The 24,046-nt window shown below is 42.3% G+C and overlaps 1 protein-coding gene across 1 annotated transcript in view; it reads right to left on the minus strand.

Moving 5' to 3' along the window:
- LOC311143846 (peripheral plasma membrane protein CASK-like) overlaps window positions 1-24,046 on the minus strand; it is a 211,880-nt gene that overhangs the window by 110,481 nt on the left and 77,353 nt on the right. Inside the window, exon 2 of the mRNA XM_084179723.1 lies at window positions 16,223-16,335. Within this exon, the coding sequence (XP_084035849.1) occupies window positions 16,223-16,335 (113 nt within the window). The remainder of the gene's footprint in view (window positions 1-16,222; window positions 16,336-24,046) is intronic.

The raw sequence follows: 24,046 nt of genomic DNA on the forward strand, positions 1-24,046 counted from the left end.
GTCCTCATGTGTGCTACCTATATCCCCCCAATAGAATCCCCATACTTTAATGATAACACCTTATCCATCCTAGAGGGGGAGATCAACCATTTCCAGGCCCAGGGACATGTACTAATCTGTGGCGACCTAAATGCCAGAATTGGACAAGAACCTGAAACCCTCACCACACAGGAAGACAAACACCTACTTGGAGGTGACAGCATTCCCTCCCCCATATGCCCCCCTAGACACAACTACGACAACATAAGCAACTCTGTCGTACGCTGGGTATGTACATAGTCAATGGTAGGCTTCGAGGGGAATCCTACGGTAGGTACACATATAGCGTATGTCTTGGCAGTAGTACTGTAGACTACTTTATCACTGACCTCAACCCAGAGTCTCTCAGCACATTCACAGTCAGTCCACTGACACCCCTATCAGATCACAGCAAAATCACACTCTACTTGAACAGAGCTATGCTCAATCATGAAGCATCATAGCCAAAGGAACTGAATAATATTAAGAAATGCTATAGATGGAAGGAAAGTAGTGTGGAAATCTACCAAAAAACTATTAGGCAACAACAAATTCAATCCCTTCTAAACAATTTCCGGGACAAAATGTTTCACTGTAATAGTGAAGGTGTAAACTTGGCAGTAGAAAACCTAAACAGTATATTTGACCTCTCAGCTGCCCTATCAATTTTTGTTTTTCAAGCAGACAACCTAAGTAAATTAACAACAATGACAAATGGTTTGATGAAGAATGCAAAAACCTAAGAAAGAAATTGAGAAACCTATCCAACCAAAAACATAGAGACCCAGAAAACCTGAGCCTATGCCTTCACTATGGCGAATCACTAAAACAATACAGAAATACACTATGGAAAAAGAAGGAACAGCATGTCAGAAATCAGCTCAATGTAATTGAAGAATCCATAGAATCTAACCACTTCTGGGAAAATTGGAAAACTCTAAACAAACAACAACATGAAGAGTTATTTATCCAAAATTGAGATTTTACATTTTAGCAGACGCTCTTATCCAGAGCGACATACAGTTAGTGAGTGCATACATTTTCATACTGGCCCCCCGTGGGAAACAAATCCACAACCCTGGCGTTGCAAGCGCCATGCTCTACCAACTGAGCTACAGGGGACTATGTATGGATAATGTACTATGTATGGAGATGTATGGATAAACCACTTCTCCAATCTTTTTGGCCCAATAACAAAAACATATACATGATCAAATAAAATTCTTAGCATCAACTATTAAAGACTACCAAAACCAATTACATTGAAAGAACTACAGGACAAAATACAAACCCTCCAACCCAAAAAGGCCTGTGGGGTTGACGGTATCCTAAATTAAATGATAAAATATACAGACCACAAATTCCAATTGGCTATACTTAAACTCTTTAACATCATCCTCAGCTCTGGCATGTTCCCCAATATTTGGAACAAAGGACTGATCACCCCAATCCACAAAAGTGGAGACAAATTTGACTACCGTGGGATATGCGTCAACAGCAACCTTGGGAAAATCCTCTGCATTATCATTAAAAGCAGACTCGTACATTTCCTCTGCGAAAACAACGTACTGAGCAAATGTCAAATTGGCTTTTAACCAAATTACCGTACGACAGACCACGTATTCATCCTGCACACCCTAATTGACAAACAAACCAAAACAAAGGCAAAGTCTTCTATGTTGATTTGAGGGTCTGCTATACAAACTGATGGAAAGTGGTGTTGAGGGAAAACATACACATGATAAAATCCATGTACACAAACAACAAGTGTGCGGTTAAAATTGGCAAAAAACACACACATTTCTTTCCACAGGGCCGGGGGTGAGACAGGGATGCAGCTTAAGCCCCACCCTCTTCAACATATATATATATACGAATTGGCAAGGGCACTAGAACAGTCTGCAGCACCCAGCCTCACCCTACTAGAATCTGAAGTCAAATATTTACTGTTTGCTGATGATCTGGTGCTTCTGTCACCAACCAAGGAGGGCCTAGATCTTCTGCACAGATTCTGTCAGACCTGGGCCCTGACATTAAATCTCAGGAAGACAAAAATAATGGTGTTCCAAAAAAGGTCCAGTTGCCAGGACCACAAATACAAATTCCATCTAGACACGGTTGCCCTAGAGCACACAAAAAACTATCCATAACTCGGCCTAAACATCAGCACCACAGGTAACTTCCACAAAGCTGTGAACGATCTGAGAGACAAGGCAAGAAGGACCTTCTATACCATCAAAAGGAACATAAAACTCGACATACCAATTAGGATCTGGCTAAAAATACTTGAATCAGTTATAGAACCCATTGGCCTTTATGGTTGTGAGGTCTGGGGTCCGCTCACCAACCAAGAATTCACAAAATGGGACAAACACCAAATTGAGACTCTGCATGCAGAATTCTGCAAAAATATCCTCTGTGTACAACGTAAAACAACAAATAATGCATTTAGAGCAGAATTAAGCCGATACCCGCTAATTATCAAAATCCAGAAAAGAGCCGTTAAATTCTACAACCACCTAAAAGGAAGTGATTCCCAAACCTTCCATAACAAACTCATCACCTACAGATAAATGAACCTGGAGAAGAGCCCCCTAAGCAAGCTGGTCCTGGGGCTCTGTTCACAAACACAAACAGACCCCACAGAGCACCAGGACAGCAACACAATTAGAGCCAACCAAATCATGAGAAAACAAAAAGATAATTACAGTTTCTTGGCAATTTCTCGCATGGAATAACCTTCATTTCTCAGAACAAGAATAGACTGACGAGTTTCAGCAGAAAGTTCTTTGTTTCTGGCCATTTTGAGCCTGTAATCGAACCCACAATTGCTGATGCTCCAGATACTCAACTAGTCTCAAGAAGGCCAGTTTTATTGTTTCTTTAATCAGCACAACAGTTTTCAGCTGTGTTAACATAATTGCAAAAGGGTTTTCTAATGATCAATTAGCCTTTTAAAATGATCAACTTGGATTAGCAAACACAACGTGCCATTGGAACACAGGACTGATGGTTGCTGATAATGGGCCTCTGTACGCCTATGTAGATATTCCAGCTACAATAAACATTTACAATATTAACAATGTCTACACTGTATTTCTGATCAATTTGATGTTATTTTAATGGACAAAAAAAATGCTTTTCTTTCAAAAACAAGGACATTTCTAAGTGACCCCAAACGTTTGAATGGTAGTGTATGTTTCCTATGGCAATAAAGCCCTTAAATTGAATTTGCATTTTTTTTTTAGCGAGAGAGAGAAATACAGAGTAAATAGTGCTACACTGCATGTTGTTTTGACTACAGCATTATCTACAGCATTATCTTCTCATTCTTCAAGCAGTGGAATGTTAGATGTAGTTCTTCTACAGACATACACACTTACACACCAACAAGCCCTGAAAGATCAGCCACTACAATATTCACACACTCCTATCCCTTTATCTCCCTTCCCTCTCTTCTCCTCTATCCCATTATCTCCCTTCCCTCTCTTCTCCTCTATCCCATTATCTCCCTTCCCTCTCTTCTCCTCTATCCCATTATCTCCCTTCCCTCTCTTCTCCTCTATCCCATTATCTCCCTTCCCTCTCTTCTCCTCTATCCCATTATCTCCCTTTCCTCTCTTCTCCTCTATCCCATTATCTCCCTTCCCTCTCTTCTCCTCTATCCCATTATCTCCCTTCCCTCTCTTCTCCTCTATCCCATTATCTCCCTTCCCTCTCTTCTCCTCTATCCCATTATCTCCCTTCCCTCTCTTCTCCTCTATCCCATTATCTCCCTTCCCTCTCTTCTCCTCTATCCCATTATCTCCCTTCCCTCTCTTCTCCTCTTTTCCCTCTCATCTCCACTCCTTCCCTCCACCCTTCTTTCTTCCCCTCTCCTCTCCTCCCCTTCCCTCATCCATCCATCCATCCGTTACAGCAGGCACTTTCCTTAATATCCTCCTCCAGGCAACAGCTATTCTGGGAGGGAATATTGGAGCTAGCTGAGTGAAATGTCATATATATAACCTTGTACACGCGCACACACACACACACACACACACACACACACACACACACACACACACACACACACACACACACACACACAATGATATATACTGAACATAACCTTTCGGCATTCACACAATCCAGGAAAAAGCATTACTGATCTCTCTTAACTGCCTAAACTTTTAATATCGTTCTCTGTAATATCACACATATAAAAATAACTATGCGGGCACACACAAATACCGGTACACACAAATACCGGTACACACAAATACCGGCACACACAAATACCGGTACACACAAATACCGTTACACACAAATACCGGTACACACAAATGCTTGCATTCACACAGCCTGCAATACATTTTGAAGCAACTGAAGGACATTTCACATTCATCAACAGAGCCAATGTCAGAGTTCCAGGAGAAAGAATGACAGAAAGAGGAAGGAGAGATCAGAGAGAGTCTTCCTCTCTCACACACGTCCCTGTCCTGCTCTGGGAGATGTATGGGAATACTGTGGGCTAAGCCAGGGGTATACGGGAAGAGGAGTGTTTCCGGAATGTTGTGATGACTCAGAGGACAGACTTCTGGGATAAGTGTTCTCAGTCCCCAGAGACAGGAAATAACATACAACTTGTGTGTGTGTAGGAAATCCATATAACTATGCGTAAAAACGTGTATTGCGGTCTTAAGGGCAGGCAGGCAGGAGGGCATAGGATAAGGTGAATTAAATAATAATACATAATAATAATATAATTAATATAAGTAATAATAAATAATAATAATGATGGCAATGGTAGGCCTAGAGGTTCATGTTGGCAAATAGGCAAAAACAAACAATGAACCAAAATGAATTACCTCCAAGAAATCAAAAACTAAACGAAAACAATCCAAAATTGCACTAGGATCTTAATTTGATCACCCTGTTGCAAGATAACTTTCCTGCAATACAGGAAATATAAAACTTGTAGTGTATTTGAGGTTTAAAAGGGCTTCTTTGTCAATTCCACTTTTAAATTTCAGACTTGATTTTTTTTATGGAAAATGTATCTACCCCTACAAAAATGTGGATTAATTAAAATCCAAAAAATAACTAGGGGTAACAGCGAAACCTATTGTTATTCTTAGATTTGTTTTGAGAAAAGCTAAGGGATTGGTTGAGAGATCGCTGTGATATTGATAAATGAGTAAATCAGATTTTACGTGTCCATTTAAATCCTTTGTAAATCGACTGCACAATGGCCTATGAACTTGATGAACCATTTTAAGTTTGGCAATGATATCTTAAAAAATAAGGAAACTATTAACAATCACTTTTTTTTATTTGACTATGTAACGCTAATGCTTAAAATAATAATAAAAAATCTTCTTCTCTTGGACTAAAAGTCACATTCATTACAAATGTGGAATTTGGACACAATAGTCCCTAAAGAGTTTGAGAAAATAACGTTGATGCATTCAAAGATGGCCACACTATACCAGTAGATGCTCTCATGAACCACAGAACCAAAGTGTTGATACCACCATTTTTACTTCGACGCCGATCCCAGGTTTAGGATCACGATACTCGATAGCAAAATGATACTCGATATCAAAACGATACTCAATACCGAAACGATACCATGGCAAAAAAAGAAAGCATATTAGCTAGAGTCACAGATTAACCACTGGGCCTTTTTTAAAATTTGGTTATTTTTTACATTGAACAATATGTTGATAATTGGTAACCTAAAATAACAAATAGAATATCTTCTATTCTATATTCAATGTCTTTCAAAAATAAAACACCATATTAAATAAGAGAAGAATATCTTAAATTGTCCTCATGCAAAACCATATCTGAGACTTAACTGATTTTAAAATGTAATTTGAATCATATCAGGGTTAATTTGCTAATCTATTTCCATAACATTGGGTCAAATGACATTCATTAGCCTATGATTCATTACTCATTACAGCTAAATTATTTAATGTATTAAATTAATAATTGAGTTCCAAAACAACAAAAAGCACTTTGAAGCACATTTCTGAAGCTTCTATATTAATAAAATGGATTTTACACAGCATACTATGATTCCCAGCAAGCATTTCACTTCCCAGGGTGCATTTCTCCACCCAGGGCTGCTGGCTGGCTACTGCTAGCAAGCCCAGACATACGCGAAGTAGTCTAAATACATTGGTTTCCAGTTGTGAGTGCATTTCACATTACTTTGGCTTTTAATCATATTATAATGCTCACATGAATGTCATTCTAAATATACATGACAGACTTTCCATGACATAGACTGACCAGGTGAATCCAGGTGAAAGCTATGATCCCTTATTGATGTCACCTGTTAAATCCACTTCAATCAGTGTAGATGAAGGGGAGGAGACAGGTTAAAGAAGGATTTTTAAGCCTTGAGACAATGGAGACATGGATTGTGTATGTGTGCCATTCAGAGGGTGAATGGACAAGACAAAATATTTAAGTGCCTTTGAATGGGGTATGGTAGTAGGTGCCAGGCGCACCGGTTTTAGTATGTCAAGAACTGTAATGCTGCTGGGTTTTCACACTCAACAGTTTCCCGTGTGTATCAAGAATGTTCCACCACCCAAAGGACATCCAACCAACTTGACACAACTGTGGGAAGCATTGGAGTCAACATAGGCCAGCATCCCTGTGGAACGCTTTCGATACCTTGTAGAGTCCATGCCCCAATGATTTGAGCCTGTTCTGAGGGCAAAAGGGGGTGCAACTCAATATTAGGAAGGTGTTCCTAATGTATTGTACGATCAATGTATGTTCATGTTATTGTCACTCAGAAATAATAAAATGTAGCTGCTGGTGGAATAACTTTACAATGTAAACATTTTCTGTTGTTTTGGAACTAAAGCTCCCACTGCACTGCTTTGTTGCACCTTTTGCTTAGTTATTTTGGTGGGCTGGCACTCATCGTCATCTGCTCTGTAAGTATTCCCATAGTTCGCTTCTGGAGCCAGTTTTGCCAACAAGCTGCTATGATGTATGTAGAAGAAGCCATGCTGTCTGCATTTTCTCTCCTCTCACTTGCTGCTCAAAAGTGGCTCGCACTCTGTCAGCTGTGTGTGCAAGCGCAAGTATCCTGGTTAGCTACTTCCCCCTTAAGAAGATTCAGACACATTTCTAGACGGACTCGATCCTCTCGATCCATATATGACATGAGACACATTTGACAGAAGTACCGAAAGTAAGAAAAATTATAGTACCGAACCGGTAACTTAGTTTGAGAAAAGCTAAGGGATTGGTCAAAAGATGGCTGAGTTATTGACAAATCAAAAATCGCAGCTATATTTCAAATTTCCTGTTGCTGCAGGATTATTTTCCCGCTGTAGCAAACTGGCTCAAATGAAGATCCTACAGCTGCAGGTAATAGGCTACAGGTACTGAGGAAAACAAATACGACCCACGCGCCACTCTCCCCTTCCAAGATTACAGAACTCTTGCAAAGCCAGGTAGAAGTACCTTGAGCCACCCGCTGGCCACAATGAGTAGGGATGCACATAACCAATTAACTGATTGATACCATATTTACACAACGCAGGCTATAGAAACGTCATAATATCACATTCTTCATAGGCCTTCTACTCAAACCGGTTCACATCTTCAATAGCAGTGATCTTATTGAACAAATAAATAAAAATATAAAAAAATATCAGCGCTAGCTGGGAGTGTTTGTCCTAAGAGAATTACCCATTTGTTATTTCTTTGTGGGTTGCTTAACTTGCTTAACTAATGCTTATATAGAGAAACAAAACAACAGTGTTTTAGCTCACAGTGGTAGCTCTCAGGACTATGTGTGTGTTTGTTTGTTTGTTTGTTTGTTTGTTTGTGTGTGTGTGTGTGCTGGAAGTGACTGAATGAAAATGATTCTCAGATCACTGCATCAGCAGTACAGCTAACCTCAGAAGAGAGGCAATGAATGGCTGCTGATGAATGAGGAGGGAGGGAGAGAGAGAGAAAGAGAGAGATTGCATAAATGTGGTTGAATGAAAGAGATGAAATGAATGAAAATGGGGAGGGAAGGAAGGAGGGAGATAGATCACACTCTACAAAACCAAGACTTTCTTCAAAGCCAGAGGAAAACCCAGAGGAAGAAAACCCAGGAGGAAAGTACAAACCTCAGCATGTCTTTGACACACCCATGCAAACTGCAGGAGGAATGTAAAACAGTGTCATGTTCAGTGACTCACCACAGATGGGAGGGGAGGGGAGGAGAGGAGAGGGGGAGAGAGGGGTGGGGAGAGAGACAAATATGTGATCTCAACAGAGGTCCCTGTTACTCCAGCTGGGAATCAAAGCCTGCTCTGGAGGGGGACCGGAACTCTCAGTGTGTGATTTTTCTCCTGCTGTTAGTCAATGCTCTGGAGAGCAGCAGAGACAGGTCCTGCTACATGAGGTATCACACAGAGCTCTAGACACCAGGTACCACTACTACTAGCTACCACCTGGAGAGGACAGGGAGGGAAGGGGGGATGGAGAGGGAGGGAGGGAGGGAAGGAGGGAGAGAGAAAGAGAGGGAGGGAGGGAGAGAGGGAGGGAGAGAAAGAGGGAGGGAGGGAAGGAGGGATGGAGAGAGAGAGTGAAGGAGGGAAAGAGAGAGCAAGAGAGAGGGGGAGAGAGAGAGGAGAGAGAGAGAGAGAGAGAGAGAGAGAGAGAGAGAGAGAGGGCGAGAGAGAGGGAGTGAGTGAGGGAGAGAGAGGGAGTGAGGGAGGGAGAGAAAGAGGGAGGGAGGGAAGGAGAGAGAGAGGGAGGGAGGGAGTGAAGGGGGGAGTGAGAGAGAGAAGGAGGGAGTGAGTGAAGGAGAAAGAGAAAGAGAGAGAGAGAGAGAGAGAGAGAGAGAGAGAGAGAGAGAGAGAGAGAGAGAGTGAGTGAGGGAGGGAGGGAGGGATGGAGAGAGGGAAGGAGAAAGAGAGAGAGAGAGAGAGAGAGAGAGAGAGAGAGAGAGAGAGAGGGAGTGAGTGAGGGAGGGAGGGATGGAGAGAGGGAAGGAGAAAGAGAGAGAGAGAGAGAGAGAGAGAGAGAGAGAGAGAGAGAGAGAGAGAGAGAGAGAGAGAGAGAGAGAGAGAGAGAGAGAGAGAGAGGAGAGAAGGAGGGAAGGAGGGAGAGAGAGAGAGAGAGGGAGGGGAGGACTGAAAGTAATGAATCTCTCTGGTTCTCAGGTGTAAGGGTTGGTGTGAGGTGTGACCCAGGTGCGGTGCAGGATATACAGTAGGCAGTAGGCAGAGATGGTGAAACAAGGATATTTGCTGGTGGTCCCGAAGCCAAAATACAAAATAACGGACTTATCACGATAAAAGAAAGGCGGAGCAAATAGGTCTCCAAAAACCGTCTGACAGCCAAAATACGAAATACGATCTACGACTGAAACAAATAACGAAACAGGGAGAACACTTCTCAAGTACCTGTACATAGATCTCCGATCAGACACTGAGTAGTACTGCTGGACATAGAGAAACTAGCAGAGAAAACAAAGCAAGGGAACACAGGGAAGTGAGGGCATAAACACACAGGTGAACAGATAGACACAGGTGACACCAATAGGATGATGATTAGTCCAGACTGTGAGTGAGAAGGTGCCTAAAGGTGGTCGGAGGATGACACCTAGTGGGATTTTCTGGAACTGCGACCCCCTCCTGTAACAACTGTCTCTGACAACTGTCACCAACGACGACTACACTACTCATTGTTACTGCAATCAATCTCTTGAGTTGTCAGAGTTAAAATGGCTGATTATGGTGTGAGCTAGCGACCTGTTTTCTCACAGTTTCCACCCTAAACAACTTTTATTTTTATTTAACCTTTATTTAACTAGGCAAGTCAGTTAAGAACAAATTCTTATTTACAATGACGGCCTACCAAAAGGCAAAAGGCCTCCTGTAATAAAAATATAGGACAAAACACACATCACGACAAGAGAGACACCACAACACTACATAAAGAGAGACCTAAGACAACAATATAGCATGGCAGCAACACAACATGACAACAACATGGTAGCAACACAACATGGTAGCAGCACAAAACATGGTACAAACATTATTGACCGTAAAGGAAATCACACTACAAACAATCACCCTCATGCTCTTAAGGAAATCGTGAATGTCATGGATACATTAGAACTAGTAGATATATGGAGGCTTAAATATCCTGATCTAGTGAGATATACATGGCGGAGACTCAATCAAGCTAGTCGTCTTGACTTCTTTCTTATGTCATTCTCGTTGGCACCAAAAGTGAAAAAAGGGGACAGAATGCGGTCAGACCATCTAATAATTGGAATATACATTACTCTTACTGAATTTCCACGTGGGCGAGGATATTGGAAATTTAAGATAGAGAAACTAACAGAGAAAACAAAGCAAGGGAACACAGGGAAGTGAGGGCATAAACACACAGGTGAACAGGTAGACACAGGTGACACCAATAGGATACTGATTAGTCCAGACTCTGAGTAAGGAGGTGCCTAAGGTTGTCGGAGGTTGACAGCTAGTGGGTCGCTCCGGAACTGCGACCCCCTCCTGTAACACTCAGGTTCCCTTGTACGATCAATGTGCATTCTGCAGTATTTTGGTATTTTTTATTTTATTCCGGATCCCCATCTTCCTGGGGTCCAATCACGATTACGCAGTTACATATAATAAAACAGTACATAACAACACACATTATTACACACTACTCTACCATAACATATCTACAATACAACACATTATTACACACTACTCTACCATAACATATCTACAATACAAAATCAATAATACAGCAAAATAACAATATTAAAATGTATGTGTGTGCGAATGTGTGTGTGTGTGTGTGTGTCTTCACAGTCTGCGCTGTTCCATAAAGTGTAGTTTTATCTGTTTAAAAAAAAATCTGATATTACTACTTGACTAAGTTACATGATGTGGAATAAAGTTCCATGTAGTCATGGCTCTATGAAGTACTGTGCATTTCCCGTCGTCTGTTCTGTACTTGGGGACTGTGAAGAGACCTCTGGTGGCAGGTCTTGTGGGGTATGTATGGGTGTCTGAGCTGTCTGCTAGTTGCTTAAACAGAGCTCGGTTTTTTCAACATGTCAATACCTCTCACAAAGACAAGCAGTGATGCAGTCAATCTCTCCTCAACTTTGAGCCAGGAAAGATTGACATGTATATTATTAATGTTAGCTCTCCATGTACATTTAAGGGCCAACCGTGCTGCTCTGTTCTGTGTCAATTGTAATTTGCCTATGTCCCTCTTTGTGGCACTTGACCATATGACTGGACAGTAGTCCAGGTGCGACAAAACTAGGGCCTGTAGGACTTGTTTTGTTAATAGCGATGTCAAGAAAGCAGAGTAGCGCTTTATTATGGACAGGCCATCTTAACTACCTATGCATCAATATGTTTTGACCATGACAGTCAAAAGAATCCTGAGTTACACCAAGCAGTCTCCTCAACATGCTCAATTATTCATTACTAGATTTACTTGAGGTTAAGTGAAGGATCTGTCCCAAATACAATGCTTTTATTTTAAAAAATATTTAGGACTAGCTTATTTCTTGCCACCCATTCTGAAACTGACTGCAGCTCTTTGTTAAGTGTTGCAGTGATTTCACTTGCTGTGGTAGCTGACTTTTATAGTGTTGAGTAATCAGCATACATAGACCCACAGGCTTTACTCGATGCCAGTGGCAGGTCATTATTAAAGATTTTAAAAAGTAAGGGGCCTAGACAGCTGCCCTGGGGAATGCCTGACTACCTGGATTATGTTGGAGAGGCTTCCATTAATGAACACCCTCAGTGTTCTCTTAGACAGGTAACTCTCGATCCCCAATATAGCAGGGGATGTAAAGCCATAACACATAAATTTTTTCAGCAGCAGATTATGATCGATAATTTCAAAAGCAGCACTGAAGTCTAACAAAACAGCTCCTACAATCTTCTAATTATCAATTTCTCTCAGCCAATCATCAGTCATTTGTATAAGTGCCGTACATGTTGAATGCCCTTCCCTATGAGCGTGCTGAAGGTCTGTTGTTAATAGCATTGCATCTGGTCAAACACAATTTTTCCCAAAAGTTTACTAAGGGTTGGTAACAGGCTGATTGGTCAGCTGTTTGAGCCAGTAAAGGGTGCTGTGCTGTTCTTGGGTAGCAGCGGAATTACTTTTGCTTCCCTCCAGGCCTGGGGGCACACACTTTCCTGTAGGCTTAGATTGAAGATATGGCAAATAGGAGTGGCAATATAGTCCACTATCATCCTCAGTAATTTTCCATCGAAGTTGTAAGACCCAGGTGGCTTGTCATTGTTGATAGACAACAATATTTTTTTCACCTCTTCCACACTCACTTTACCGAATTCGAAATTACAATGATTGCCTTTCATAATTTGGTCATTTATGTATGGCTGTGTAGGTTCATGCCTAAGTTTGCTAATCTTGCCAATGAAAAAATAATTAAAGTAGTTGGCAATATCAGTGGGTTTAATGATGAATAAGCCATCTGATTCAATTAATGTATTCAAATTAATGTATTCAAAATTGTATTTAAGGTACTCCGAAGCTTTTTACTATCGTTCTTTATATAATTTATCTTTCTTTTTGTTTAGTTTAGTCACACGATTTTTCAATTTACAGAACGTTTGCCAATCAGCTGACCTATTCATCACATACCGCACCACTGGGACAAGGAGCCAAATGTGTGTTTGTAAACAGAGAGAATGTGTGTGTATGTGTGTGTGTGTGTGTGTGTGTGAAGGCTTTAGTGTGTGTGTGTGTGTGTGAAAGCTTAATGTGGTTTTTGACCCCTGCTGGCCGATCGATCACTGGGCCACGCCCTGTCTGTGTCCTTTTGGCCCGTCCCTAGGCTCTGTGCAGCAGTGTGTCTGTGATTACTCTGCTGCTGTATTAAAGTTTTATGTATTAAAATCACAGTTTAACTGTTCTCTTTTCTATCACCATGTGAAAAATAAATATATAAAAATCAACAAAGGGAACAGTGTTGCTGCCATCACTTGTGTACGTGTGTGTATGTGTGTGTGTGTGTGTGTGTGTGTGTGTACGGTTTCAAACTCCACTGGCTTCCAGTTGAAGCTCGCATCTGCTACAAGACCATGGTGCTTGCCTATGGAGCTGTGAGGGGAACGGCACCTCTGCGGAAGCACAGTTAAAAAAATAAAAAATAAAAAACATATTGTAAAGTGGTTATCCCACTGGCTATAAGGTGAATGCACCACTCTGGATAAGAGCGTCTGCTAAATGACGTAAATGTAAATGTAAATGTGGATAGATTTCCCAGCGCTCCACCCAAGGCTTGTGATTGGATGTAAAGGAGAGGGAGGGTGATGGAGATTCATTTCAGTTTTCCTCTGTCGTTTTCCATCCCTCTGTTTTCATCCCTACATTAATGAGAAGGAAGGTGTGACATAAATCGCTGGCTCTGGTAGATATTTATCCTACGTGGAGCAGGGTACATGATCCCTCGATTAGAAGGGGTTTGTAGGAGCTTGACTGTGGCGTGTGGTAGGAAGAGAAGCTAAGTTCAAACACTCATGCAGACTTAGAAAGCCACTTAACCTGACAGCGAGTGTTTACAGCATGCACAGACGGCATAAATTTGCTGACAGGTGTATAAAATCGAGCACCAGCCATGCAATCTCCATAGACAAACATTGGCAGTAGAATGGCCTTCCTGAAGAGCTCAGTGACTTTCAACGTGGCACCGTCAGAGGATGCCACCTTTCCAACAAGTCAGTTCGTCAAATTTCTGCCCTGCTAGAGCTGCCCCGGTCAACTGTAAGTGTTGTTATTGTTAAGTGGAAATGTCTATTAGCAACAACGGCTCAGCCGCGAAGTGGTAGGCCACAAAAGCTCACAAAAACAGTCTCACTAGACAGCCTCAATAGAGCACAGAAAGAACAGTCTCACTAGACAGCCTCAACAGAGCACAGAAAGAACAGTCTCACTAGACAGCCTCAATAGAGCACAGAAAGAACAGTCTCACTAGACAGCCTCAATAGAGCACAGAAAGAACAGTTTTACTAGGCAGGCTCAATAGAGCACAGAAAGAACAGTCTTACTAGGCAGCCTCAATAGAGCACAGAAAGAACAGTCTTACTAGGCAGCCTCAATAGAGCACAGAAAGAACAGTCTCACTAGACAGCCTCAAAAGAGCACAGAAAGAACAGTCGTACTAAGCAGCATCAATAGAGCACAGAAATAACAGTTTCACTAGACAGCCTCAATAGAGCACAGAAAGAACAGGCTTACTAGGCAGCCTCAATAGAGCACAGAAAGAACAGTCTTAGTAGGCAGCCTCAATAGAGCACAGAAAAAACAGTTTCACTAGACAGCCTCAATAGAGCACAGAAAGAACAGCCTCAATAGAGCACAGAAAGAACAGTATCACTAGGCATCCTCAATAGAGCACAGAAAGAACAGTCTAACTAGACAGCCTCAATAGAGCACAGAAAAAACAGTCTTACTAGGCAGCCTCAATAGAGCACAGAAAGAACAGTCTTACTAGGCAGCCTCAATAGAGCACAGAAATAACAGTCTCACTAGACAGCCTCAATAGAGCACAGAAATAACAGTCTCACTAGCCAGCCTCAACAGAGCACAGAAAGAACAGTCTTACTAGGCAGCCTCAATAGAGCACAGAAAGAACAGTCTTACTAGGCAGCCTCAATAGAGCACAGAAAGAACAGTCTTACTAGGCAGCCTCAATAGAGCACAGAAAGAATAGTCTCACTAGACAGCCTCAACAGAGCACAGAAAGAACGGAGATCTCACAGAACTTCTCCATCGTTCTTTCCCTTTCTCTCTCACACTATTCTCTCTCACTCTTTCTTTATCCATCTCCCATTCTCTCCCTCTACCTGTCTTTCTGTATATACATACTGGAGACAGACTGTCAGTCCATCTGTTCATCCGTCTATCCGTCTTTCTCTCTCCTTCTCATAGAAGGTAAGTGTTAGCGCTGTAATGGTCACTAAGTAGAACACAGTGGTTGAGGTAATGGTTAGACAGAACACAGTGGTAGAGGTAATGGTTAGACAGAACACAGTGGTTGAGGTAATGGTTAGACAGAACACAGTGGTTGAGGTAATGGTTAGACAGAACACAGCAGTAGAGGTAATGGTTAGACAGAACACAGTGGTAGAGGTAATGGTTAGACAGAACACAGCAGTAGAGGTAATGGTTAGACAGAACACAGTGGTAGAGGTAATGGTTAGACAGAACACAGTGGTAGAGGTAATGGTGCCATCAGTTGCCTGCCTCTGTGTGTGTTAGACAATCATGCAAAGAAACCCTGCTGCCAATTTACCCTCAATTGGCTCAGTGTGTGTGTGTGTGTGTTCGTGTGTTGATAGGAATGTGTACGCTTGAGCCAAGAAAAGGAAGATAAATCATAATGAGTGGTCGAAGCTATAGTAACTACAGGCCATGTGTGGTCCTCTAAAATAAAGTGGCAGACTTCACCGAGACTGAACCCTGCAATCTTCCCCTCTTAAAACACAGATAGAACAACTCTATTTCTCTCTCTATCTCTCTGAGGTTAGTGTGGAGCGTCTGGTGCTTTGTGCAGATATAATTTCACGACTCACTGAGCTCTTTGTGGTTGTTTTTACGAAAGCAAACTGAACTATCAAAATGTTTTGTGTGATAGTTTTTTTTTACCTCAGGCGCAGGGGTAAAGGGTTATTAGGAGTACCGGTTCAGAGTGAGGACATTGGGAGGACTGACACACACACACACACACACACACACACACACACACACACACACACACACACACACACACACACACACACACACACACACACACACACACACACACACACACACACACACACACACACACACACAATATACCTTTATCTCAGAGGGAGGGTGAAATCTAAAGTCCCCTCATACGAGACATAATGTGTGTCTGGATAGACCCCTGCTGTGTGTCCACATTGTACACTCTCTCTCTCTCTCTCTCTCTCTCTGGGGATCAATGATACAACACAGCTCACCCCTGGACGACCTCTCACACACGTACACACACACACAAAACAACACACACACACACACACACACCCAGCTGATAGTGTGTATGTTTGTCTCTATAACCATCAGCATCCATACACAACAGAGAGAGAGAGATAAAGCGTGTGTGTGTGTGTGTGTGTGTGTGTGTGTGTGTGTGTGTTTGTGTGTGTGCTCTCACCCTCTGTGCTGAGTCCAGGACTGGAGGTAAACTGGGCCACGTCTACGATCTTCACAGCAAACTGCTGTCCTGTGTCTCTGTTGATACATCTTCGTACCACGCTGAACGGACCCCTGCACAGGACAGAACGCACACACATTAACATCTCATACCTTTTTATACAGGACAGAACACATTAACATCTCATACCTTTTTATACAGGACAGAACACATTAACATCTCATACCTTTTTATACAGGACAGAACACATTAACATCTCATACCTTTATACACAACACACACATAAATAGTACAAGAAAAGTTTTCTAACTGACTCATGTATTCAATCAATCGTTTATTAATTTATCTGCAGTACCCCTGTGACGCTCGTCCTATCTTCTCTGTCACTTATTTAAAGAGATGCCTAATATAAATGACCTGACATTGTTTATGGAACAGTTTATGAGTAGCACATTTATTTATTGATTATCATGTGAGTTAGAGATGCCCTCTTGATTATTGTAGATCACCTGTAATGAGAAGAAACTTGAGTTTGTTGGCAATCGGTTTGTGCGCACAAAACCTTTTGTTTTGCGTCGCCAGGTGTAGTTCTCTTTGTAAACATGTATTGAACGATCAGAAGTGGGATACTAATCTCACAAATGGTGTCAGAAGTTCCGGAAAACCCTGTCACAGTGAGGAGTGCAGGCAAATTATAACAAGATGGAGGTCGGCAACATGACAGAGGAGTTGCAGGATGCGGCTAATTACTGGTGGTGCTGGCTGAACGCCAAGGACGATCAGATCTGGGCGGCTACTGAGCTCGTTGAGTGCACCATCGAGGACTTTCCACAGCCGTGGCAGCGCTGGGCAGATGCCTACCCAGCCAAGAACCCATCGGCAAGGCTGGGCCAGGAGGGGCGGTTCCTAGTGGAAGTGCTGGAGGTCGACTTGCCAATAGAGTGGGCTGTTCCCGAGCCAGAGGCTGTTCCGATGTCCGAGCTGCCCCTCTTGGTCTTCTCCTGAGGGGGTGCCAGAGTTCCCTGTTCTACTGTCCGCTCCTGGAGGAGAGGATGAGCTTTCTCTGTCTGCTGGTGTGGTCCCTGAATTACCTGTCCCTGATCTACCTGTCCCTGATCTACCTGTCCCTGAGCTACTGCTCCCTTATCTACCTGTCCCTGATCTTCTGCTCCCTTATCTACCTGTCCCTGATGTACCTGTCCCTGATCTACCTGTCCTTGATGTACCTGTCCCTGATGTACCTGTCCCTGATGTACCTGTCCCTGATGTACCTGTCCCTGATCTACCTGTCCCTGATCTACCTGTCCCTGATGTACCTGTCCCTGATGTACCTGTCCCTGATGTACCTGTCCCTGATCTACCTGTCCCTGATCTACACTATATATACAAAAGTATGTGGACACCCCTTCAAATTAGTGGTTTCAGCTATTTCAGCCACACCCGTTGCTGAAAGGTGTATAAAATCGATCACACAGCCATGCAATCTCCATAGACAAACATTGGCAGTAGAATGGCCTTACTGAGGAGCTCAGTGACTTACAATGTGGCACCGTCATAGGATGCCACCTTTTCAACAAGTCAGATTTCTGCCCTGCTAGAGCTGCCCCGGTCCACTGTAAGTGCTGTTATTGTTAAGTGGAAACATCTAGGAGCAACAACGGCTCAGCCGCGAAGTGGTAGGCCACACAAGCTCACAGAACTGGACCACTGAGTGCTGAAGCGCGAAGCACATAAAAATCGTCTGTCCTCGGTTGCAACACTCACTACCGAGTTCCAAACTGCCTCTGGAAGCAATGTCAGCACAATAACTGTTCGTCGGAAGCTTCATGAAATGGGTTTTCATGGCCGAGCAGCCGCACACAAGCCTAAGATCACCAATGTGCAATACCAATAATCGGCTGGAGTGGTGTAAAGCTCGCCGCCATTTGACTCTGGAGCAGTGGAAACACGTTCTCTGCAGTGATGAATCAAGCTTACCCATCTGGCAGTCCGATGGACGAATCTGGGTTTGCCGGATGTCAGGAGAACTCTACTTGCCCCAATGCATAATGCCAACTGTAAAGTTTGGTGTGGAAGAATAATGGTCTGGGGCTGTTTTTCATGGTTCGTGCTAGGCCCCTTAGTTCCAGCAAAGGGAAATCTTAATGCTATAACATACAATTACATTCTAGACGATTCTGTGCTTCCAACTTTGTGGCAACAGTTTGGGGAAGGCCCTTTCCTTTTTCAGCATGACAATGCCCCCCGTGCACAAAGCGAGGTCCATACAGAAATGGTTTGTTGAGATCGGTGTGGAAGAACTTGACTGGCCTGCACAGAGCCCTGACCTCAACCACATCAAACACGGTTAATTTCCTGTTCAGAGAATTTACGGGCAAATGGGGCGTGTTCGAGCACATAGTTATTGAATGGTAGGGTAGTAACTTATCCAGACGGGACATACATCTTATATTCCAAATGGTATTTATGCTCTAAAGCATGGGTTTAGCACAGTTATTGATGTGTGCTGGTTTAAATACATACAGTATGTTTATTATCTGAGCATGTACGGTATTTCATGTGCTTTGAATGTTAATCGAACAGATATGTGTACGGGGTTCCCATTGGTCAGATACATCATAGGTTTGGGTATTTAAACCCTGTAATTTCTTTGTTTGCAGGACAGAGACACACAGGTAACAGGTCGGCATGCTGCCGGGTACAGGCATGATTGAAGTCTGGCTTTTCTTTTGAGTTTATTAGGCCTAATCTTTGTTTGTCGTCCTGTTTATTTGTTTTTGTAAATACGTGTACAGTTGCCGGCTATATTAATTTTTCACCTTCCAAATAAAAAGCCTCACTTTGGCAAGAAAGATCCATCGACTTTGTCAGCCTCCTCACGGTAAAAATCCTACCACTGGGTCAACCTCACAACCTCCAAAGCAAGACATTGAGACTGAATGTGATGACAACATATAAACCACACAACCGCTATAGTTTAGCAGTTCCATCTCAACTCCAGTCAGTTCTGATATTGTATCATTCTATGATGGGGAAATGCATTATCTAACACCAGTGACCTGAACACAGATGGAGTTGAGCCTGAGTCAGTGAGAGGTGTTTAGTAAATACAAGGTTTCCACTGGCCTCACAGACCTCTCACAGTAGCTTAGAGGTTGGCACAGAGAAAGAGGGCAGAGGTAACACAGGGGTAAGATCTTCCTAAATAAAGTCCTAGTGCTTACAGTACACACACACACATACACACACACACATACACACTCACACACACACACACTCACACACACACACACTCACACACACATACACATCCATATATAAAGCTACAGTTGTTACAGTGCCAGGATGAAAACAGCTATAGACAGACAGACAGACAGACAGACAGACAGACAGACAGACAGACAGACAGACAGACAGACAGACAGGAAGTCTGGAGAGGATCAAATAGTACACACTGACACCTGGATCATGAGGCCATAGGATACACACAGTTAGTGTGTGTGTGTGTGCGCTTGAACATGCATGTGTGTATGTATTGTATGTCCGTATTAGTGTGTGTGTGTTTATCCTGCACACACACACACACACACACACACACACACACACACACACACCTTCCTTGGAAAGCAGAGCCTCTCCTGCCTCAGGTGTGTGTAGGCTGCACAGCTTCTGATTAAAGATGACACAGTTCACATATCCTCAGAAAGTGTGTGTTGCTCTCGCTCTCCTCTCATATTCCCACCTTGTCTCCTTCCCTCTCTCCTCCCTACCCCTGGCCTTCTCTCTCTACCCCTCCCGGTCTCTCTCCTCTCATATTCCCACCATGTCTCCTTCCCTCTCTCCTCCCTACCCCTGGCCTTCTCTCTCTACCCCTCCCGGTCTCTCTCCTCTCATATTCCCACCATGTCTCCCTCCCTCTCTCCTCCCTGCCCCTGGCCTTCTCTCTCTACCCCTCCCGCTCTCTCTCTCACTCTACCCCTCCCTCTCGCTCCATACCCTCCCTCTCAATGCAATTCAAAGGGCTTTATTGGCATGGGAAACATATGTTTGCATTGACAAAGCAAGTTAAATAGATAATAAACAAAAGTGAAATAAACAATAAAAAGTTAACAGTAAACATTACACTCACAAAAGTTCCAAAATAATAAAGACATTTCAAGTGTCATGTTATGTCTATATACAGTGTTGTAATGATGTGCAAATAGTTAAAGTACAAAAGGGAAAATAAATAAACATGAATATAGGTTGTATTTACAATGGTGTTGTTCTTCACTGGTTGCCCTTTTCTTGTGGCAACAGGTCACAAATCTTGCTGCTGTGATGGCACACTGTGGTATTTCACCCAGTAGATAAGGGAGTTTATCAAAATTTGATTTGTTTTTTAATTATTTGTGGAACTCTGTAATCTGAGGGAAATATGTGTCTCTAATATGGTCATACATTTGGCAGGACGTTAGGAAGTGCAGCTCAGTTTTCACCTCATTTTGTGGGCAGTGTGCACATAGCCTGTCTTCTCTTGAGAGCCAGATCTGCCTTCGGCTGCCTTTCTCAATAGCAAGGCTATGCTCACTGAGTCTGTACATTCTTTCCAATGTGTCAAGTAATTCTCTTTTTGTTTTTTCATGATTTGGTTGGGTCTAAATGTGTTGCTGTCCTGGGGCTCTGTGGGGTCTGTTTGTGTTTGTGAACAGAGCCCCAGGACCAGCTTGCTTAGGGGACTCTTCTCTATGTTAATCTCTCTGTAGGTGATGGCATTGTTATGGAAGGTTTGGGAATCGCTTCCTTTTAGGTGGTTGTAGAATTTAACCGAAGAATGCAAAAACCTAAGAAAGAAATTGAGAAACCTATCCAACCAAAAACCTGAACCTACACCTTCACTATGGTGAATCACTAAAACAATACAGAAATACACAATGGAAAAGAGGAACAGCACGTCAGAAATCAGCTCAATGTAATTGAAGAATCCATAGACTCTAACCATTTCTGGGGAAATTGGAACACACTATACAAACAACAACACAAAGAGTTATCTATCCAAAATGGAGATGTATGGATAAGCCACATCTCCAATCTTTTTGGCTCTATAACAAAGAAGAAACAGCAAAAACATATACATGATCAATTACAAATCTTAGAATCAGCTATTAAAGACTACCAGAACCCATTGGATTCTCCAATTACATTGAATGAACTACAGGACAAAATACAAACCCTCCAACCCAAAAAGGCCTGTAGTGTTGATGGTATCCTCAATGAAATGATAAAATATACAGACCACAAATTCCAATTGGCTATACTTAAACTCTTTAACATCATCCTCAGCTCTGGCATCTTCCCCAATATTTGGAACCAAGGACTGATCACCCCAATCCACAAAAGTGGAGACAAATTTGACCCCAATATCTACCGTGGGATATTTTACATTTACATTTTAGTCATTTAGCAGACGCTCTTATCCAGAGCGACTTACAGGTAGTGAGTGCATACATTATTATTATTTTTTTTCATATGCGTGGGATATGAATGAAACAGCAACCTTGGGAAAATACTCTGCATTATCATTAACAGCAGTCGCGTACATTTCGTCAGTGAAAACAATGTACTGAGGAAATATCAAATTGGCTTATTACCAAATTATTGTATGACAGAACACATATATTCACCCTTCATACACTAATTGACAAACAAACAAACCAAAACAAAGGCACAGTCCTCTCATGCTTTGTTGATTTCAAAATGCAGCTTGAACCCCACCCTCTTCAACATATATATCAACGTTCGTTGATGATCTGGTGCTTCTGTCCCCAACCAAGGAGGGCCTACAGCAGCACCTAGATCTTCTGCACAGATTCTGTCAGACCTGGGCCCTGACAGTAAATCTCAGTAAGACAAAAATAATGGTGTTCCAAAAAAAGTCCAGTTGCCAGGACCACAAATACAAATTCCGTCTAGACACCATTGCCTATTACCTACCTTGGCCTAAACATCAGAACCACAGGTAACTTCCACAAAGCTGTGAATGATCTGAGAGAAGGCAAGAAGGGCCTTCTATACCATCAAAAGGAACATAAAATGTAACATCCCAATTAGGATCTGGCTAAAAATACTACAATCAGTTATAGAACCCATTGGCCTTTATGGTTGTGAGGTCTGGGGTCCGCTCACCAACCAAGAATTCACAAAATGGGACAAACACCAAATTGAAAATCTGCATGCAGAATTCTGCAAAAACATCCTCTGTGTACAACGTATAACACCAAATAAATTATACAACCACCAAACCTTCCATAACAAAGACATCACCTACAGAGAGATTAACATAGAGAAGAGTCCCCTAAGCAAGTTGGTCCTGGGGCTCTGTTCACAAACGCAAACAGACCCCACAGAACCCCAGGACAGCAACACAATTAGACCCAACCAAATAATTTGAAAACAAAAAGATAATTACTTGACACATTGGAAAGAATCTACCAAAAAACTGAGCAAAGTGGAATGCTATTTGGCCCTAAACAGAGAGTACACAGTGGCAGAATACCTGACCCCTGTGACTGACCCAAAATTAAGGAAAGCTTTGACTATGTACAGACTCAGTGAGCATAGCCTTGCTATTGAGAGAGGCCGCTGTAAGCAGACCTGGCTCTCAAGAGAACTACTTGCACATCATTATAACACTGTACATAGCCATAATATGATATATAAAATGTCTCTATTCCTTTCAAACTTTTATCAGTGTAATGTTTACTCTTCATTTTTGATTGTTTATTTCACTTTTGTTTATTATCTATTTAAATTGAATTGAGAGAGAGAGAGAGGAACAGAGAGAGGGAGAGAGAGAGAGATGGAGAGCGAGAGATAGGAGAGAGGGAGAGAGAGCGGGAGAGAGAGAGAGGAGAGAGAGAGAGGAGAGAGGGAGAGGAGATAGGGAGAGAGAGGGGGGAAGACGTGGAGTGAAACAGGGCTGCCCAATAAGTCCAACACTATTTAACATCTACATTAACGAATTGGCAAAAACATTAGAAGAATCGGCAGCACCTGGTCTCACCCTACACAACACTGAAATCAAGTGTCTGCTGTACGCAGTGACCTGGTGCTACTGTCTCCCACTAAGGAGGGGTTACAGCAGCATCTAGATCATCTGCACAGATTCTGTCAGACCTGGGCCCTGACAGTTAATCTAAAAAAAACGAATATAATGATATTCCAAAAAAGGTCCGGAAATCAGGATGACAAATATAAATTCTATTTGGACACAGTTCTATTAGAACACACCAAAAATTACACATATCTAGGACTAAATATCAGCAACACAGGTAGCTTTCACATGGCTGTGAATGAGCTGAGAGACAAAGCAAGAAGAGCATTCTATGCCATTAAAAGGAATATTAAAATCGAAATTCCAATTAGAATCTGGCTCAAAATGTTCCAATCAGTTATAGAACCAATTGCTCTATATGGCAGCGAAGTATGGGGTCCGCTCTCTAATACTGAATTTACCAAATGGGACAAACATCCAATCAAAATACTGCATGCAGAGTTTTGCAAGACTGTATTGCAAGTGCAAAGAAAAACTCTAGAGCAGAATTGGGCCAATACCCCCTCCTTATTCGAATAGAAAAAAGAGCCATCAAATTTTACAACCATCTAAAAACAAGTGACCCCAAAACATTCCATCACACAGCTCTACTATGTTAATTAATTAATTAATTAATTAATTAACTTATTTAGCAGACGCTCTTATCCAGAGCGACTTACAGGAGCAATTAGGGTTAAGTGCCTTGCTCAAGGGCACATCGACAGATTTTTCACCTAGTCGGCTCGGGGATT

The sequence above is a fragment of the Coregonus lavaretus genome, assembly GCF_964263955.1.
Source record: "Coregonus lavaretus genome assembly, chromosome: 16".
Lineage (NCBI taxonomy): Eukaryota > Metazoa > Chordata > Actinopteri > Salmoniformes > Salmonidae > Coregonus > Coregonus lavaretus.